Raw genomic sequence first — 20408 nt, forward strand, 5'->3', positions numbered from 1 at the left:
CATCCGTTGTGGAACGGGTAGCCAATGATACCTCAGAGGCCCGAGTTAAAATCAATGCAGAAATGGTAGCAATCCACACAGTAGCCCTACAGAATAGACTGGCCCTTGATTACATCCTGGCTGAAAAGGGAGGTACTTGCACCCTACTCGGAACTGAGTGTTGCACATATATCCCAGATAGCTCCGAAGAAATTACCCACTTAGCGGAGCATATCCAAAAGGAGGTAGAAAAACTTAAGCAGCCCCCATCATTCACTTTGTGGAGTGGAGCCACTGAATGGCTAGGTTCAATAGGAACTTCATTGGTGGAAGGTTTAATTCTATTTGTTGTAATTATTTTACTTTTATATTGTTTGTTTATGTTGATTAAATGTTGTTGCGACCAGGCGGCTGTAGCTGCTGTCCCGCAGGTGAGACACCTTGCAGGTCCCAGCAGACCGTCTGTACGTGGCACAGGGGTATGTTATGCTTCAGGGAAGGTTGTTTACTGGTTGAATTAAGATATTGATTTGGATTAAATTGTAATAAGGTTAATTAACCTACTAAAACCAGACTTCCATTGTGGCCACGATGGTTCAGTTTATGAAAGAATCAAAGGGGAGATTGATAGAGAATTCAAACAGGCTGCATTCAGACAGGATGAGAGAATTCACAGACCCAAAGTCAAAGCTGCTGCGTGCAACTCAGCATGTTGCATTAAGTCATCAATCAACTTGACATTTTAGGACCTTTGGTAGCGAGCCAATTAAAGGTTAACAGTATATAAATTGAGCCAATAAGGTCAAAGAAGACGCATTCTTTTCTGTAAACTGAGCCAGGTATAAGTACGGCCATTTTAGCCACGTGGTCTCAGAAGAACAAAGGCCTGGCTTAAAGCCAAGAGCTTGTTGCAGCTGCCAGAATAAAAGTTATGTTAAAACTACAACCGGAGTTCGCATTTCATTGAAAATTAAGAGATCTAACAATAGTGGTTGTGTTACTGGAGTAGTAATCCAGAGGCCTGGACTAATGATCCAGAGACGCGGACTAATGATCCAGAGACGCAAGTTCAAATCCCACCACAGCAGCTGGGGAACTTAAATTCAGTGAATTAAATAAATCTGTAATAAAATGCTCGTTAGTAATAGTAACCATGGGCCCAAGTTTGCCCCTCCAGTTAAAACGGCGTACCTCATGACAAAAAACGGCGCCGAAAACATACCTCGGTATTCTCCCCGCTCCTTGGAACATTGCAGGCCTTGCCGAGGCGCAGCACAAGCAGTGGGAGGGACAGAGCTAGGGCCGCGCTGGATAAACAGAGCCGGCGGGGGGGCGGAGCTAGGGCCCAGCATGTGTGAGTGTGCCGACAGCATTGTGCATACACGTGGGAGCGTGCGCGCATGCACAATAGGTCAGTAACATTGGCAATCGGCCATTTTTAAAGGTAAAGCCTTCTCATTGATTTTTGGTGCCTGAAGGAGTGCTGTGAGCAGGATTGTGGAATAAATCAGCTGCTGGAATCAGTGAGTGCTCTGTGGTGCTGCTAAACTTCCAGAAGGAGTGCTGCATAGGTGCATGCAAAGTAAGGACTGTGTGTTTTGAAAAATCAATGCAGCAATGCAACAACATGCACCAAGAACAAATAATTTCTTGCATGACGAAGTGGAGATACTAGTTAATGTCATTGAAAACAGATGGCAGGAGCTCGATACGAGCAACAGAGGTCGCACAAAAATGCCACCCAAAGAAATGAAGAAACACTGGAACCAAGTTGCAGAAGATTACTGCGCAGTGCTGAATACGAGATCTGGAAGCCAGTGTAAAAAGAAATGGCAGGACCTTGGTCAAGTAGTTAGTACAAGTAATATTTTCATTTTTCAATGGAATTGCAATTGTAAATGTGACCATCTGTATATGTCCCACCCAGCAGAAAGATATCCTCTCTAAAAAGTTATATTTTCATCTTTGCAGAAGAAATTGGCCTACAACAAAAAGGGAAAGAACTTGAACAGGAGTTGCCCCGCCAAATCTGCACCAACTGACACCCTTGGAAGAGAGGGTCGCTACTTTGAAGGATCCTACATGGAGAAAAGCAATCAGTACTGCACAAGCTGGGCCCACCCGTGAGGGAGAGGGCAAGTCCTGAAAATTCATCGTGGCCCTTCAAATCAACTTGCTGTCTGGCCTGCTACTTGTGAGCCTGCTCATGCCACCCATTCTGCCCTCTCCTGTGCTGCTAACCATTTGATGGTTATGATATATTTTGCAGAACATGATGCCAATCCTGAAGATCCAGATGATGATTCAGACGCAAACGAGCCAGACCAACTTTGGGGGGCGGGGGCATGGAGATGTGTGAAGGGGAGAATGTTGAACTTGATATGGTTGAGGCCATGGTAAAGTACTTCACTTTGCCAAGCACTTCCATGAGTTCTGGTGCGACATTCCATGGTTTCCCAAGTTCCGAGGTTGCGTGTCCCAGTGGTGGTGGTGTTGGAATGCAGCTTGGAACACCCAGGGACCCACCGTCCCAGCTTGCGCCTCCCACTGGAGGGGTGCCATGAGGCAGACCCAGGGTGAGGGGAAGGAGAAATCGACCACGCTCTCCTGAGATACAAGGTGCAACAGATGTGGTTCAGGTTATGGCATTGGGTGTGGAGACCAATGACGTTACCCGATCACTCGTGGACACCGTCAGTGGGGTGGGTGATGAGGTCACAGGACTGCACGAGAACTGAAGGAGGTAATTTCAGAGGCAGTGGGAACGACGGCACAGGCCATCAGGGAGGGAATGTTAGAGGCAGCGCAAAAACAGCACAGGCCGTCAGGGAGGGCATGTGTGAGACGGCACAAGCCATCAGGGAGGGCATGTCTGAGGTAGCTGCTGAAATAAGGGGACACAGCCCGGCCAATCAAATGCCACTCCCACTGCAATCCCCGCACCAGACTCTGCAGAGACCCAAGCTGGGCCGTTCGGCAGCACAGCACTTCTCCCTCTCCACAAGGTCTGTATAAGGTCTTTTGTGTTCTCCCCCTCCCAACTTCAGTCATGTGACTTCTCTCTCCCTCCTCGACACACACCCACCCCCCAGCCTGCTTCCCTTCTGCAGCCTGTGTGTTACCAGCCCCGCTTTAAATTCCCTCCTGCAGCCCAGCCTGTTGCTTCTTGCGTGCCTCCCGTCCCGAGCCCTGGCCGAAGGGCTTGCCAGTGCAGTGTGTTGTGCCCCGAAGGGCTCTCCTGCTGCTCCTTGCGTGCCTCCCACCCCCAGCCCGAGTCGAAGGGCTTGCCGGTACGGCACGTCATGCCGAAGGGCTCTCCTGCTGCTTCTTATGCATGCTGCAGTCGGCGAGGTAGGACTTTTTATTTTTTAATAATTTATTTATTTTTCATTTATTATTGATGATAGTTTTTATGCTTCTTTAATGTTGTTATGAAGGTGTTTCGTGCTTTGCAAGGTCCTCTCACTTCCCTTCCCCCCATACCTCTGGTTACCTGCGCTGATTTCTTAACTCACCGCAAGGTTTATCTGTGCGGCCACAAGTGGTCACATACGCTGGCCTAAGTTAGTTTGGAGTACCTTTTAGCTGTCTAAACTTGCTTAAATGGCCAAAACAGGTGTAAGTGGCTGGTAATGCCCCCTTTTGGGGAAAGAAACTAAACTAAAAAAAAACCCCAAATAACTCACTTACACTGGAGCAAATTAAATGGGCAGAATTACGATTTTTAAGATACTCCAAAAAAATCTAGTTGCTCCAAAAAAAAACAGAGCAACTCCTAGGCAAACTTGGGCCCCATGAAATAACAGATTGTCATTAAAACCCATCTGGTTCACTAATGCCCTTTAGGGAAGGAAATCTGCCATCCTTACATGGTCTGGCCCATGTGACTCCAAAGCAACAGCAATATGGTTGACTCTTAACAGCCCTCTGAGGTGTACCAAATCACTACACCACACGGACTGTAGCGGTTCAAGAAGATGGCTCACCACCACCTTCTCAAGGGCAACTCGGGATGGGCAATAACTGCTGGCCTTGCCAGTGACGTCCACATCCCGTGAATGAATAAAAACAAATATACACAATGACCACACTAACCTCATCAACCCTCTCCGTTACCTCATCAAAGAACTCAATCAAGGTCGTTAAATAAGATTTGATTTTAACAAATCCATGCTGACTTTCATTGATTAGCCCATACTTTTCCAAATGCCAATTAATTTTGTCCCGCATTATTGTCTCAGTTTCCCCACCATGGACGTTAGGCTGGCTGGTCTGCATTTTCCAGGTTTATCCCCCTCCCTTTTTTGAACAGGGGTGTAACATTTGCAATCCTCCATTCCTCGAGCACCACCCCCATAATCTCAGGAGGACAGGAACATTGTACCCAGAGCCTCCTAAATTCCTACCCTTACTTCCCTCAGTAATCTGGATGCCTCCCATCTGGACTGGGTGACTTTTCCACTTTGAGGACTGCCAACCTTTTAAGTACCTCCTCTTTATATATTTTCTTCCAATCTAATATTGTTGCTGCCTGCTCCTTTACTGCTTTCTTTGACAGCATCCTCTTATCTAGTGAAGGCAGGTGAAAAAAAACTAATTTAGTACCTCAGCCATGCCTTCTGCCTCCAAAAGGGCTCCAACCCTTCTTTTGACTATCGTTTTATTATTTATACGAATCCCCTTTTAGGTTAGCTACTAATCTATTCTCATACTCTCTCATTGCCCCTCTTCTTCCCTTTTTTAGATTTCCTCTGTATTTTCAGTACACCATTTTTGAAAATTGGCATTACCTTGTCACGTTTCAGCTCCACAGGGACCTCCCGAACATTCAGTGGCTCGCTTATAATCACCGTCAATGCCTCACAAATCTCACTCATCTCTTAGTATTTGCAGATAAATACCACCTATCCCGAGAGATATATTTGTTGCGAGTCCTTTTAGTCCGTCTAAGATTTCCAGAAGTCAAAGTATTAATTTCATTGAATTATAGCAAGTTAATAAGGGCATTTTGCTCATACTTTCGCCAGTTAACATTGGAGCAAGTTAACATTTAGAATGCTATTCTCAATTTTGGTCCCACTGGCATATTTTAGGGTTCCCAGCCCTTGTTTGACTGCTGCCTTAATATATTGAGCATATAAAAGGCACTAAATCTTCATGGAATTATTTCTTAAGTATGGGATGAGGTTCCTTACTGTTATACTTTTAATCTGCAGTTATGCATTTTTCCAGATGTTTCTACACAGTTTGACATTCAGCATAATGGGTCCCTTCATCTTTTTCCCGACAGGATGTATCGATGTCATTTTTTCCTCCTCAGTTAATTTTGGCACAGGCTCGATGGGCCAAATGGCCTCCTTCTGTGTTGTAACCATTCTATGAAAACAGTGAACCTACGGAACAGGTTGCTGGCTTTTGCAGTGAACACTGAGTCACTGAATGCCTTCAAGCGAGAACTGGAGCTATTTCTGGCTGGGCTGGAGATCGCGTACAACAGGGCCAGAATGGACTTCTGGGCTAGTTTTCAATCACCTATGCGGATGGGAAAGGAATTTTTCATCTTTTATCTCCCAACTGGTCTGGATTTTTAATCTTTTTTTTGCCTCTCCCAGGAGATTACATGGCTTCCGGGTGGGGTGGAGAGTGTATGCATTGTGATGCACAAGGTCTCATAACTGCATGGTACAGGCTGAATGGATCAATAGGTCTTTTCATGTCTGTCATTTTTCCCCAAGTTCGTATATTTACTGACATTGAATTCAATCCACCAGTTTCTTGCTCGTTCCTCCATTTTATGAATATCCACTTGCATCCCTTGGTCCGCAGAATTATTTATTATGTCTCCAATTTTAGGATCATCTGCCAATTTGAACACCGCGCACTCTAGCCCTTTATCCGTATTATTGATGTGCAATCAACAGAAGCGGTCACACTGTGGCATACCACTATCCACTTCTAACCTGCATGGCATTGCACGCGTGGGTGCTGCAGGGATGAGTCACCAAATGTAAAATTAGAACCCCACCTGTGGAGCGCCACAGGAGTAAACAACAAAATTGTGAAAACTAGTTAGATATTAAAAACCAATAGCACTAAGAAGTCCCCCAAAAATGTTAACTGTGGAAAGCTTTGAAAAAGTAAATGTTCTCTACTTTCTTGCTCTCTGCCTCACCTCACCCTCTCCCCTCCTCTCAGCCTGGCCTCATCCCTCGTCTCCCTCCCTGCCAGCACCCACTTCCCTCCTCTCCAGACGACCCCAGCCCCCTTCCTGTCCTTACCTCATCTGTCTCAGCCGGAAGAACAGGCAAGAAACTGACAGATTGAATTCAATGTCAGTAAATATACGAACTTAGGAAAAATTACAGACATGAAAAGACCTACTGGTCCACTCAGCCTGCGTCAGCTGTGACTCAGTGGGTAGCACATTCGCCTCGGAGTCAGAATGTTGTGGGTTCAAGTCCCACTCCAAGGATTTGAGCACGAAAAATCTATACTGACACTCCAGTGCAGTGCTGAGGGAGTGCTGCACTGTCGGAGGTGCCGTCTTTCAGATGAGACGTTAAACCGAGGTCCTGTCTGCTCTCTCAAGTGGATGTAAAAGATCCCATAACACTATTTTGAAGAAGAGCAGGGGAGTTATCCCGGGTGTCCTGGTCAATATTTATCCCTCAATCAAACTAACAAAAACAGATTATCTGGTCATTATCACATTGTTGTTTGTGAGAGCTTGCTTGTGCGCAAATTGGCTGCCGCGTTTCCTACACTGCAACAGTGACTACACTCCAAAAAGTACTTAATTGACTGCAAAGCTCTGAGATTTCCGCTGGTGATGAAGGGCACTATATAAATCCAAGTCTTTCTTTCTATCACCTACTCTTCACTTTACCTATCTCAGCACTCCTCTGTGTCTGCACCATCTTCCAGGCCAGAGTCGGAAGGGGAGAGTTCTGGAGGGATTTGTTGTACTTTCCATGTGCAGCACCATTGCAGATTGACTAGCTTTCTATAAACTATGGAAAGTATAAAAGTTGGTATTGACAGTGTTTTTCCTTTATCAATCTCAATTTAATTTATTTCCCCAGAAAGAGACACAGAAACGGAAATAGAAAGAGAAAGACAAATACAAGACAAAGATGTTGAAAGCGCGAGACAGAGGAAGTGACAGGCACAGGAATGCACATCCAACAACCAATCACAAATCACCAAACTCCATGCTTGCAGAGATCTCTTATAAAATTAAAAAAAATAGTGCCAGACCCGAGAACTCCACCCCTTCCATGCGATCAGGCCCATCCATTCCCTCTTCCTTCACTGCTGACAGACACCAGCATAAGCCAAACACTACGTTCTATCCCTCAGTTCTGTCAAACCCTGCAGTTCCAGCACAGTGTAATTAAACTCTGGGTCCTCCACCCCAGCTCAGATCCTCCATTATTGGCACCAAAGCCCAGGACCACCCCCAATACAGCTAAACCCACACACCTCCTTCGTATTGCTAAATTTCAGATATCTACCTTTAACTGATATATCTTGCTTTGCGTGGCCATCTTTAAAAATAATAAGGGATAAAAATTAAATACAAAGGAAAAGGATTATCTGTTTTAAAAAAAAACACAAGATTCTAACAAACCATAGGTAGCACTGTCAATGTAACATGGCATGACCAACTAATCACAATGGGGTTGGACCTAACATTACACAACAAGCTACAACCCAAGATAATAATCAAAACCATCAGACTGACTCCTAACTTGCATTTATATAGCGCCTTCAATGTAACAAAACATCCCACTGAGCAAAACTTTGGCCCTCAACCTCCCCCCCACCAAGCTAGGTTTCGATCACTGAAGAGCAAAATTTCAGCTGCCTCATCTCCTTACATTAAAAAGATTTTGGACTACTTGGCTCCTCTACAATGACCCGATTCAATCCCAGGACAGCTCCAATACTCCGAAGCCTGGAGACCTCTCTTCCTGGTCGTTCCAGATCCTGCAACCCCTTTCCCAGTGATCGAAAGTTCTCAGGAGTGCTCTCACTGTGATCCTAGATTCCAGAACTTGCTGCAGAATTGCTAGAACCTCCGTCCCACTTCCTCAAAATCTCCGGCTAATGCCCAAAATCCCAACCCGCTATTGACAGACCCAGTGCCACCTTCCCAGTGCTCTGAGATACAAGGCCCAACCTACATTGGTGTTTTTAATCCTTTCTGATTGGTAAATAACAAAAGTTAAAAAAATTATCATATTATTCAAAACCTTTCCATCCATTTTAATATTTTCCCCAATCACATTCCAGCAAAACACGATTGTTGAAGATACAGGCACCGTCATCATTCCTCATCAACCCCTCTCGACATCACCAAAAATATAATCAACAGAAATTACACTTGTTAAAGCAGAACAAATAAATTTCAACGGGAATTAGATAGTTACTTGAACAAATTATTAAAAGGGTATAGAGAGCCAATAGAATTAGATTTTGTAAATCATGTGAAGAAAAATATCAGCACAGGCTTGACAGGCTGAAAAGCCCGTTTCTGTATTGCAAAATTGTACAATTCCAAAATGGTACAAAGTTTCTACTTCAGTTTGTTTTGCTGCACATACAGAAAAGAAACGTACTCAATAGCCTGACCAACAATATCCCCTCTTCTAAATAGCACACTGCACACCACCAAGGTAAAGCAGCAAAGTGATGTGTGCAGAAATCCATCTCCAGTATGAAAGACTAGAATTCTGAGAAACCACAGTGAGTTCAACAAGCAGCCCACTCACTGGAGGAAGGTTAATGGAAGAAGAATTAATAGTGAAGTATGGAGAAAAGGCAACATACTGGCACTAAATTGATAACTCTTTCAGAGAGCTGGCAAAAGCAAAATGGGTTGAATGACCTCTTTCTGTGCTATAAAATTCTGGAAAAACGGTGGAAGCGGTATAAGGAAATACAAGCAAGCAAATAATATAAATGTCTGCCATTTCCAACAACAGAACTTTCATGCTGTTCTTGTCAAATAAAGCATTTTTTATTGTCCTATCCTCTTGTGTTTCGGATATTTTACTCATATTTCTGTTTATTGTCTGTGGTTTCTGTATTTTCTCACTATTTCTGCAGTTTCAGTGACTATTTTCTCCCTCTGAGTGTCAGTTTCTATATTTTCTGGTTTAGTCTAATTGAACGACAATTAGAGCAATATGGTCAATGGGAACGGGATCGGGACGGAAGGAGAGCAGCAGAAAGTTACAGGCATGTAATGTCCGAGAGAATAAAGGCAGGGGCTAAATACACAGAATAAAGATGAACAGCCGAAGGGGAGAAAATAGAGGAAAAAAATGACAGAAACTACAGCAAAAAGAATGGAACTACTAAGAGGGACAGATAAAATGTACTGAAACAAAAGAGATGGAGGGAAAAATGAGAGAGAAAATATTCCAGTAAAGAGTGAAAATTACACCCAAAGAAAAAAGGAGAAAGTCACAGAAATTGTGCAGGAGTGAGAAAATAGAATCTGCAGGCAGTAAACCAAAATGTGAGTAAAATATTACAAAAATTAATGAGAAAAAATAATTTAAAAAAATGCAAAATCATTTGCTGTTATTTGACAAGAACAGCGTTAAAGTTTGTTGGAGAAAATGGAACATGCTAGTTGTTTACTTTTGATTATAATGTTTTACATTTTTAGCAAGGAGAGAGAGAGAGAGAGAGAGAGAGAGAGCATTGTAAGAAGAGAGGGGTGTAATAACCTGCAGAAGGAAGGTGGAGAGAGAGATAAAGAATTAATCCGACACTGCTGGGATCAGGGGACAGACTTGTTGTCTGGCTTAGAAGCCCATATTATAAAAAACAGTACACTCTCGAACACAGCATGTGGAGCACCATGGTACATCCACCCACTTGATTTGAAAATGTAATCAATAAAGATTCATAGCTCCTTGCGAGAGTCAGTGTCTCAGTAGATGAATGGTCAGGAACCGGTACATTATATTTTAAGTATTAAACAATGAAATTCTACCAAGTGTACTACACAAATGAGATAAAATAAAAATAGGAGACTCTGATATCCAATAGTTTCTATACATGAAAGCAGACCATTGCTGGATTTCAAACCAAACAACCAAAGGTAAAATTGCAGGAGCTTTTGTAATTCAGATTAGGCAAACACGATTGGAAAATGTTCATCATTTCTCGACTACTCTAGTGTTAAGTATTTTCCATAAGTGGACGACATTGATTCAAGTTTAACAAAAAATAAAATGACAGATAAATCCCAACCTACAAACACATATCTTGATGTCAGCCAATCACATACAGCAATGTCCACGAGCTGACATTCACGGCTTGCAAAGGAACAATGGTGCAGGTATCACGGGACAATTTTGCAGTATACATCAAAAAGTCAGAACATAACAAATAATAAATGTAAAATTTACTAATAAAATCCTTAATAAAGCACTTCTGTCTCCCAAAATATAATTATAAGAACATAAGAAATAGGAACGGAAGCAGGCCATACGGCCTCTCGAGCCTGCTCCGCCATTCAATAAGATCATGGCTGATCTGATCATGGACTCAGCTCCACTTCCCCACCCGCTCCTCATAACCCCTTATCGTTTCTGTCTTGAATTTATTTAATGTCCCAGCTTCCACAGCTTTCTGAGGCAGCGAATTCCACAGATTTACAACCCTCAGAGAAGAAATTTCTGCTCATCTCTGTTTTAAATGGGCAGCCCCTTATTCTAAGATCATGCCCTCTAGTTCTAGTCTCCCACATCAGTGGAAATATCCTCTCTGCATCCACCTTGTCAAGCCCCCTCATAATCTTATACGTTTTGATAAGATCACCTCTCATTCTTCTGAACTCCAATGAGTAGAAGCCCAACCTACTCAACCTTTCCTCATAAGTCAACCCACTCATCCCCGGAATCAACCGAGTGAACCTTCTCTGAACTTCCTCCAAAGCAAGTATATCCTTTCATAAATATTGAAACCAAAACTGCATGCAGTATTCCAGGTGTGGCCTCACCAAAACCTTGTATAGCTGTAGCAAGACTTCCCTGCTTTAATACTCCATCCCTTTTGCAATAAAGGCCAAGATACCATTGGCCTTCCTGGTCACTTGCTGTACCTGCATACTATCCTTTTGTGTTTCATGCACAAGTACCCCCAGGTCCCGCTGTACTTTGGCACTTGGCAATCTTTCTCCATTTAAATGATAACTTGCTCTTAGATTTTTTCTGCCAATGTGCATGACCTCACACTTTCCAACATCTGCCAAATTTTTGCCCACTCACTTAGCCTGTCTCTGTCCTTTTGCAGATTTTGTGCGTCTTCCTCACACATTGCTTTTCCTCTCATCTTTGTATCTTCAGAAAACTTGTTCAGAATGTAGTACACGTATGGGATTTTAGGCCAATGGACAGGTTACCGCAAATTTGATACTAACCTGATACTGGTAGCTTCTGAACCATTGCTTCAAGTCCCAGTCCCATAGGATCATCTGCAAAATATGAAATTAAGTGCCATTAATAGATTATATCTGGAAAATATATTTACACCATTCATAGCAACCTATCTAGATCTGCTACACTACATTCAATGTCACATGTCCACAACACAACTTAGATTTGGCGGAGAAGAAAAACCTATTCCTGTAGCTGCTATGCAAAAGGAATCCCTCAGTCTTTGCCGAGTACCACTAATTTTTTTTTAAACTCCCAGCCTCATTCATAGTCTTCAACAAACCAAACAGCTGAAAAAAATCCTTGCTTTTGTCTGTTCCTGCAACTTAGGAAATATTCCGAGGGCTGGATTTACCGCTCCGAGCTGCCTCTGTTTTTGTTCCGGAGAGGCAACAATGGCGGCGAGCTCTTCTGGGCGTGCGGCCAGCTTCCACCAGAGTTATCAGGGCCGGAAGAGGTGACAGTGTGCAATGTCCCTGGTTGCGCCAACGGATCGATTTTTGTCTCCCACCCGACCCGTAGCGCTGCGTAGAGACGTGTGCTGTGACTACCTGTGCAAACAGGTGGTCCAAGCTATAGCGGCTGCAGTCAGGTTAGTAAATGATGACCTCAAGTAAATGGTGTTTTTTTTCCCGATTTATGAAGTGGTGGCGTGAGGTTTTTTTGGGAATGTTCTTGGTAGGGTTTTTTCAAGTTTTTTCTTCTCCTCATGCCTCTGAGCGCTCCAAAGCCGGCTCTTCAGCTCAGGATTTTCGCATGCTCAGCCCCTCTAGTGCCCGAAGAGAGGTGTGCAATGCCTCCCTTCGCGTTCCGCCCCACACTCGGGGCCCAGCTGCCAAATTTTGCTGACCGAGGCACAAACTTTTTCCTCGGTGGCAGCAGGATCGCCACCCCCGCCTCCCCGCCCCCCTGAACCCTGCCCCAGCCAATAAAGCCCCAAAATCTTGAGACGAAAATCCAGCCCTCTGTCTTTATTTGGCTTCCAAACCTTTAAAATAATATTGAGGCCTTACTAATGTGCCACCTGGCTCCTACTATTTAAAAATCATGCGTATAGCATGCAAGTTCCGTTATGTATGCAATAAAGGTACAAATTGAGGACTGTTTAACTGAACAAGGTACACACTTGGCTCTGCTTTATTACGGCCCAAAGTACCTGACTCACAAAATGGCCGGCCTTCTACACCAGAGCAGCACCATGTGCATGCTGCTCAGTGGCCTCCAACAATGACACCATCTGGTGGCTACAAACAGCATGTACATACATGACAAGTTCTTTATTTCACTTCTTGCAAATCTAATACAACATTTTGCAGTCACGCTTTCCCGATAACATCCATCAAAGCTTAGTTATCAGTGTATTCTCTGACCCTCCTTCATTGCCTGATACCATTAGAGCCATCAAGTCTCTCCAGTGCCTACACAACTTGCATTTATATAGCAGCTGCAATGTAGTTTAAAAAGTCCCAAGGCGCTTCTCAGGAGCGTTATAAAATAAAATATGACATTGAGCCACATAACGAGATATTAGGGCAGATGATCAAAAGCTTGTTCAAACAGGTAGGTTTTATGGAGCGTCTTAAAAGAGAGAGTGATTGCGAGGCAGAGAGGTTTTAGTGAGGAAATTCCAGAGTTTCGGGCTTAGGCAGCTGACGGCACGGCTGTCAATGGTGGAGCGATTAAAATCATGGAGACGTAAGAGGCCAGAATTGGAAGAGAGCAGAGATCTCCAAGAGTTGTAGGGCTGGAGGAGTTTAGAGGTAGAGAGGGGCGAGGCCATGGAGGGATTTAAAACAAGATGAGAATTTTAAAATTGAGTCATTGCCAGATCAGGAGTTAATGTAAGCCAGCGAGCACATGGGTGATGGGTGAACAAAACTTGAAAGTTTGGACACATGCCACAGCGTTTTGGATGAACTGAAGTTTATGTAACCTTATAACTGCACTTATCAACTCAAAACTGCCCAACCTTTAGCCCTCTTTTAACAATGACATTTCTGCAGCCATCGATCTGCTCAACCACACCCTCACCACCACCTTTGATGCCCTAGTCCCTATTAAAAAGATTACTCTCTCCCACGCTGGCCATTCCCCCCTGGTTGAGACCTCATCTTCGCTCCATCAAGTCAAAAGGGCGCAGACTTGAACGGATGTGGCGGACAACTGGTTAGCCATTCACTGCCAGATCTGGCTCAAGCACAAAACATTATCAATTCCTACTCTTGTCTACAAACACTGCTCACTATTCCAGGATCATTCTGGATTGCAAAGATAACTCGCAGCTACTATTCTCTACTACTAACTGTCTCCATAAACCCCTCTCCCCTTCTCCACCACACTCGCCTCCAACAAGTGTGGGGAACTCATGGACTTCTTTGTCTCAAAGATTGATACCATCCGATCAGCTGCCTCTGCGAGTTCCCTTCCTTTATTTAGCCCACCGAGCCAAACTTCATCTGAGGCTCCCACCTGCTCTAACCCTAAATTTATATCGTTCTCTAGTTTCTCTTTGATATTCCCCCTCGATCTCTCCAAATTCATCTTGTCTGTGACTACTTCTTGCTCTCTTGACCCTATTCCCACGAAACTGCTGATCACCCAATTTCCTTTTTTGCCTCCCACGTTAGCCGACATTGTTAATGGTTCTCTCTCCTCAGGTACCGTTTCCCTCTCCTTCAAGTCTGCTGTCATCACCTCTCCTCAAAAAACCAACCCTTGACCCGACTTTGCTTGCTAGCTATTGCCCCATCTCCAACCTCCCTTTCCTTGAACATGTTTGTCAGCTACCAAATCCGTGCCCATGAATTCAATGTTTGAATTCCTTCAATCTGTTTTTCGCCCCTGCCACAGTACCGAAACAGCTCTCATCAAAGTCACAAATGACATCCTTAGAGTGTGACAAAGGCAAACTACCCTCCTCGTCCTTCTGTCTGCAGCCGTTGACACGGTTGACCACTCGATCCTCCTCCAACTCCTCGCCACCAACATCCAGCTGGGTGGGACTGCACTCGCCTGGTTCCATTCTTATCTATCTAATCGTAGCCAGAAATGGCTTCTCTTCCCACTCCCGCATCGTAACCTCGAGTATTTCCCAAGGATCTGTCCTCGACCCCTCTTATTTCTCATGTAAATGCTGCCCCTTGGCGATAACATCTGAAAACACGGAGTCAGTTTCCACATGTACGCTGACCACACCCAGCTCTACCTCTCCACTACTTCTCTCGGCCCGCTTGGTATCTAAATTGACAGATCCCGCATTCATGCCTTTGTCACGTCTGGACTTGACTACTCCAACTCACTCCTGTCTGGCCTCCCACATTCCACACTACGTAAACTTGAGGTCATCCAAAGCTCAGCAGCCCGTGTACTAACGCGCACCAAGTCACGATCACCCATTATCCCTGTGCTTTCTGACCTACATTGGCTCCCAGCTAAACAGCGTCTCAATTTCAAAATTCTCATCCTCGTTTACAAATCACTCCATGGCTTTGCCTCTCCCTATCTCTAATCTTTTTCAGCCTCACAACCTCAAGATATCTACGCTCCTCAAATTCTGGCCTCGAACATCCCTCAATATAACTGCTCAACCATCAGTGGCCATGCCTTCAGCTGTTTGGGTCCTAAACTCTGGAACTGCCTCCTTAAACCTCTCTGCCTCTCTTTCCTTCTTTAAGACGCTCCTTAAAACCCACCTCTTTAAACAAGCTTTTGATCATCTGCTTAAATTTCTTCTTTTGTGGCTCGATGTCAAATTTATCTGTTTTATCTTGTAACACTATTGTGAAGCGCCTTGGGATGTTTTACTACATTAATGACGCTATATAAATAAAATATATTATTGGAAGTTGGGAGTCCGGCCAGGTGAGGGGTAGAATAGACATGCCTGGAGGTAAAAAAGGCATGGATGAGGGTTTCAGCAGCAAATGAGCTTAGGCAAGGGTGGAGTCAGGCGATCTTACGGAGAACATTGGTCATGGAGTAGAGATGCGGTCAGTAGCTCCTCACGGGGTCAAGTTCAGCCTCAGACAGTTGCAAGGACAAGGAATGAGGTCAGTGACTAGAGAATGGAGTTTGTGGTGGGGCTAATGACAATGGCTTCGGTCTTCCCAATATTTAGTTGGAGGAAATCGTTGCTCATCCAGTACTGGATGATGGACAAGCAGTGTAACAAATTATAAGAAATAGGAACAGGAGTAGGCCATACAGCCCCTCGGGCCTGCTCCGCCATTCAATAAGATCATGGCTGATCTGATCATGGGCTCAGCTCCACTTCCCCGCCTGCTCCCCATACCCCTTATTGTTTAAGAAACTGTCTATTTCTGTCTTTAGTTTATTCAATGTCCCAGCTCTGTGAGGCAGCGAATTCCATAGATTTACAACCCTCAGAGAAGAAATTTCTTCTCATCTCTGTTTTAAATGGTGGCCCCTTATTCTAAGATCATGCCCTCTAGTTCTAGTCTCCCCCATCAGTGGAAACATCCTCTCTGCATCCACCCCATCAAGCCTCCTCATAATCTTAGACGTTTCAATATGATCACCTCTCATTCTTCTGAATTCCAATGAGTAGAGGCCCAACTTACTCAACCTTTCCTCATAAGTCAACCCCTTCATCCCTGGAATCAACCTTGTGAACCTTCTTTGAATTGCCTCCAAAGCAAGTATATCCTTTCGTAAATATGGAAACCAAAACTGCACGCAGTATTCCAGGTGTGGCCTCACCAATATCTTGCATAGCTGTAGAAAGACTTCCCTGCTTTTACACTCCATCCCCTTCGCAATAAAGGTCAAGATACCATTGGCCTTCCTGATCACTTGCTGTACCTGCATACTATCATTTTGTGTTTCATGCATAAGTATGCCCAGGCCCCGCTGTACTGCTGCATTTTGCAATCTTTCTCCATTTAAATAACAACTTGCTCTTTGATTAATTTTCTGCCAAAGTGCATTATCTCACACTTTCCAACATTATACTCCATCTGCCAAATTTTTGCCCACTCACTTAGCCTGTCTCTGTCCTTTTGCAGATTTTTTGTGTCCTCCTCACACATTGCTTTTCCTCCCATCTTTGTATCGTCAGCAAACTTGGCTAAGTTACACTCAGTCCCTTCTTCCAAGTTGTTAATATAGATTGTAGATACTTGGGACTCTCTGTTTTCTGTTAGTCAATCCTCTACCCAACCCTGTGAACTTTTATCTTGTGCAGTAACCTTTTATGTGGCACCTTGTCAAATGCCTTCTGGAAGTCCAAATACACCACATACATTGGTTCCTCTTTATCTACCCTGTTCGTTACATCCTCAAAGAACTCCAGCAAAGCCATCAGGTCCAAGGGATTTATCTGCCTTTTGTCCCATTATCTTAGCACCTCCTTAGTGATTGTGATTGTGTTAAGTTCCTCCCCCCCATAGCCCCTTGGCTATCCACTGTTGGAATATTGTTAGTGTCCTCTACCGTAAAGACTGATACAAAATATTTGTTCAAAGTTTCTGCCATCTCCATGTTTCCCATTACTAATTCCCCGGTCTTGTCCTCTAAAGGACCATCATTTATTTTAGCCACTCTTTTCCTTTTTATATACCTATAGAAACTCTTGCTATCTGTTTTTATAATTTGTGCAAGTTTACTTTCAAAGTCTATCTTTCCTTTCTTAATCATTTTTTTTAGTCATTCTTTGCTAGCTTTTAGAAGGTTCCCAGTCCTCTGTCCTGTCACTAGTTCTGGCCACTTTGGATACCATCATTTATTTCTTTAGTTAGTCACGGATGGCTATCTTTTCTCTTCCACCCTTTCCTCCTCACTGGAATATATTTTTCTTGAGAGTTGTGAAACATCTCCTTAAATGTACACCACTGTTCATCAACCATCCTGCATCTATTTTCCAAGTCCACTTTACCCAACTCTGCCCTCATACCTTCATTGTCTCCTTTATTTAAGCTTAGTATGCTGGTTGGAGATCCAACTTTCTCACCCTCTGTCTGAATTTGAAATTCAATCATGTCATGATCACTCATTCCAAGGGGATCCTTTACTAGAAGATTGTTTATTAATCCCGTCTAAAACCCAGGACCAGATCTAAGATAGCCTGCCCCCTGGTTGGTTCTGTTACGTACTGCTCAAGGAATCCATCCCTTATGCACTCTACTCCTCCTCAAGGCTACCCTGACCAATTTGATTTGTCCAATCAATATTGAAGTTAAAATCACCCATGATTATTGCTGTTCACTTTTTACAAACCCCCACTATTTCCTGCTTTATGCTCCGACCAACAGAGTTGCTACTGTTAGGGGGCCGATACACTATGCCCACCAGTGACTTTTTCCCCTTATTGTTCCTAATCTCCACCCAAACTGTTTCAACACCCTTATCATTTCAGCCAATATTATTTCTTACTATTGCAGTGATTTCATCCTTTATCAATAGAGCTGCCCCACCTCTCTTTCCTTTCTGTCTGTCCTTCCGGATTGTCAAGTACCCCTGAATATTTAATTCCCAGTCCTGAACTGCCAGACAACTTCAGGAAAAGTTGAGCGCGCAAAACTGGGACCTTTACTGTACCTTTGTTGAACTCACAAAGGCAGATATAGTCAGCAGAGAGAGCTTCTGGAAACTGCTGGCCCAAGTTGGCTGTCCCAAAAAGTTGATCCAGGTGATCATCCAGTTCCATGATGGGCAGCGGCATGGAAGATGGTGAAGTTTCCAATGCCTTGTGCCTTCAATGGAGTCAAACAGGATTGTGTTTTAGCTCTCATTGTTTAAAACTTTGTTTGCTTCTTATGCTTACTTATGCCTTCAGGAACTTATATGAAGGAGAGTATTAGTTTCGGCCATCCGCCCTGAACTAAGATCTCTGAAGATCTTGTTTAGGGCTCTTGTTTGCCGATGACAATGCCCTTGTTGCCCAAACAGTAGAGGACCTTCAAATTATCATGAACCATTTCTTGGATGCCTATAAGAAATTTGGCTTCACCATCAGTCTATAGACGGAAGTTATATACCAGCCTACTCCTGGAAAAGCGTCCGTGCTGCAAGAATAAAAGTGTTCAGTAATGATAAAATTGATCTGTGTATATATACACAATATAAAAATGTTAAAAGTGTAGATTATACTAACAGACAAAACGGATACCCTCCCCCAAGTTCATGTCTCCTGGCTGAGCAGAGCTCAAGTTACAAAGGAAGCATGGCTTTGAAACTCACCAAACTAGAAAATATGTGAGTTGGAAAGCAATTAACCTGATCAAAGAATGGCACCGGCTTTTTAGACAGATACGTGTATGAGGAGAAGCCAATCAGAAACTGCCCTGGAACCAACAAAACCCAATCCTGAGGCTCTCTGAGAAACAATGGTATAATAAGTCAAGCCAAAGATTGCTGCGTCTCTTCTTTCTCTTTTCTTAAGCACACGGCAAAAAGCAGGACCTCTCTCTACAAAGGAGCAGGCCATGTGCTTCGCCAGAGGGAAGTAAAGTATACCTTTTTTATTGTAACATTGTATCTGATGTAATTAAATAGAGTCCGCAGTCCCCTGGTCCTGATGAAATGCATCCCAGGGTATTAAAAGAGATGGCGGAAGTTATAGCAGATGCATTCGTTATAATCTACCAAAGTTCTCTGGACTCTGGGGAGGTACCAGCGGATTGGAAAGCAGTTAATGTAACGCCTCTGTTTAAAAAAGGGGGCAGACAAAAGGCAGGTAACTGTAGGCCGGTTAGTTTAACATCTGTAGTGGGGAAAATGCTTGAAGCTATCATTAAGGAAGAAATAGCGGGACATCTAGATAGGAATCGTGCAATCAAGCAGACGCAACATGGATTCATGAAGGGGAAATCATGTTGAACTAATTTACTGGAATTCTTTGAGGATATAATGAGCATGGTGGATAGAGGTGTACCGATGGATGTGGTGTATTTAGATTTCCAAAAGGCATTCGATAAGGTGCCACACAAAAGGTTACTGCAGAAGATAAAGGTACGCGGAGTCAGAGGAAATGTATTAGCATGGATCGAGAATTGGCTGGCTAACAGAAAGCAGAGAATCGGGATGAATGGGTCCTTTTCCGGTTGGAAATCGGTGGTTAGCGGTGTGCCACAGGGATCGGTGCTGGGACCACAACTGTTTACAATATACATAGATGACCTGGAAGAGGGGACAGAGTGTAGTGCGACAAAATTTGCAGATGACACAAAGATTGGTGGGAAAGCGGGTTGTGTAGAGGACACAGAAAGGCTGCAAAGAGATTTAGATAGGTTAAGCAAATGGGCTAAGGTTTGGCAGATGGAATACAATGTCAGAAAATGTGAGGTCATCCACCTTGGGGGGAAAAAAAAACAGTAAAAGGGAATATTTTTTGAATGGGGAGAAATTACAACATGCTGCGGTGCAGAGGGACCTGGGGGTTCTTGTGCATGAAACTCTTTTTGGAAAAAGACCAGCTCCTTCGAGCCGGAATTGAACCAGCAACCTAAGGATGATCTTGCTGCATATTGCTACTACAGTCCTCCGCTCTACCAACTGAGCTATCAAAGGGAAGCTTACATGGTTAGATGGCAATGCCTTAACCATTTGTGTGTTGCAAGGCCACTAGGGCCCCTTCCATCCTTATCAAGGGGAGTGCTAACCTTCTCTCCTTTCATACAACATGAATCCCAAAAAGTTAGTTTGCAGGTGCAGCAGATAATCAGGAAGGCAAATGGAATGTTGCCCTTCATTGCGAGAGGGATGGAGTACAAAAGCAGGGAGGTCCTTCTGCAACTGTATAGGGTATTGGTGAGGCCGCACCTGGAGTACTGTGTGCAGTTTTGGTCACCTTACTTAAGGATATACTAGCTTTGGAGGGGGTACAGAGACGATTCACTCGGCTGATTCCGGAGATGAGGGGGTTACCTTATGATGATAGATTGAGTAGATTGGGTCTTTACTCGTTGGAGTTCAGAAGGATGAGGGGTGATCTTATAGAAACATTTAAAATAATGA

General features: G+C 43.8%; 1 protein-coding gene and 2 non-coding genes across 14 annotated transcripts in view; all 3 read right to left on the reverse strand.

Annotated features, from left to right (window-relative positions):
* Nucleotides 1-20408, reverse strand: part of pde3b (phosphodiesterase 3B) — a 442736-nt gene that overhangs the window by 179606 nt on the left and 242722 nt on the right. For 10 of the 12 annotated variants that reach the window (XR_011596648.1, XM_070899927.1, XM_070899925.1 and 7 more), the window contains one exon: nucleotides 11420-11473. The exons of the other annotated variants lie outside the window; for them this stretch is intronic. Coding sequence is in view for 9 of the 10 variants with exons in the window: in XM_070899927.1 (XP_070756028.1) it covers nucleotides 11420-11473 (54 nt within the window). In the remaining variant the exon portion in view is untranslated. The remainder of the gene's footprint in view (nucleotides 1-11419; nucleotides 11474-20408) is intronic. 12 annotated transcript variants of the gene reach the window in all.
* Nucleotides 19869-19961, reverse strand: trnay-gua (transfer RNA tyrosine (anticodon GUA)). Its single transcript has 2 exons — nucleotides 19925-19961; nucleotides 19869-19904 (listed from the first exon to the last, which is right to left on the reverse strand). It is a non-coding gene; the product is annotated as a tRNA-Tyr (tRNA).
* Nucleotides 19963-20075, reverse strand: LOC139280454 (U6atac minor spliceosomal RNA). Its single transcript, XR_011596705.1, has one exon. It is a non-coding gene; the product is annotated as a U6atac minor spliceosomal RNA (small nuclear RNA).

The sequence above is a fragment of the Pristiophorus japonicus genome, chromosome 14 (assembly GCF_044704955.1).
Source record: "Pristiophorus japonicus isolate sPriJap1 chromosome 14, sPriJap1.hap1, whole genome shotgun sequence".
NCBI classification, from domain to species: domain Eukaryota; kingdom Metazoa; phylum Chordata; class Chondrichthyes; family Pristiophoridae; genus Pristiophorus; species Pristiophorus japonicus.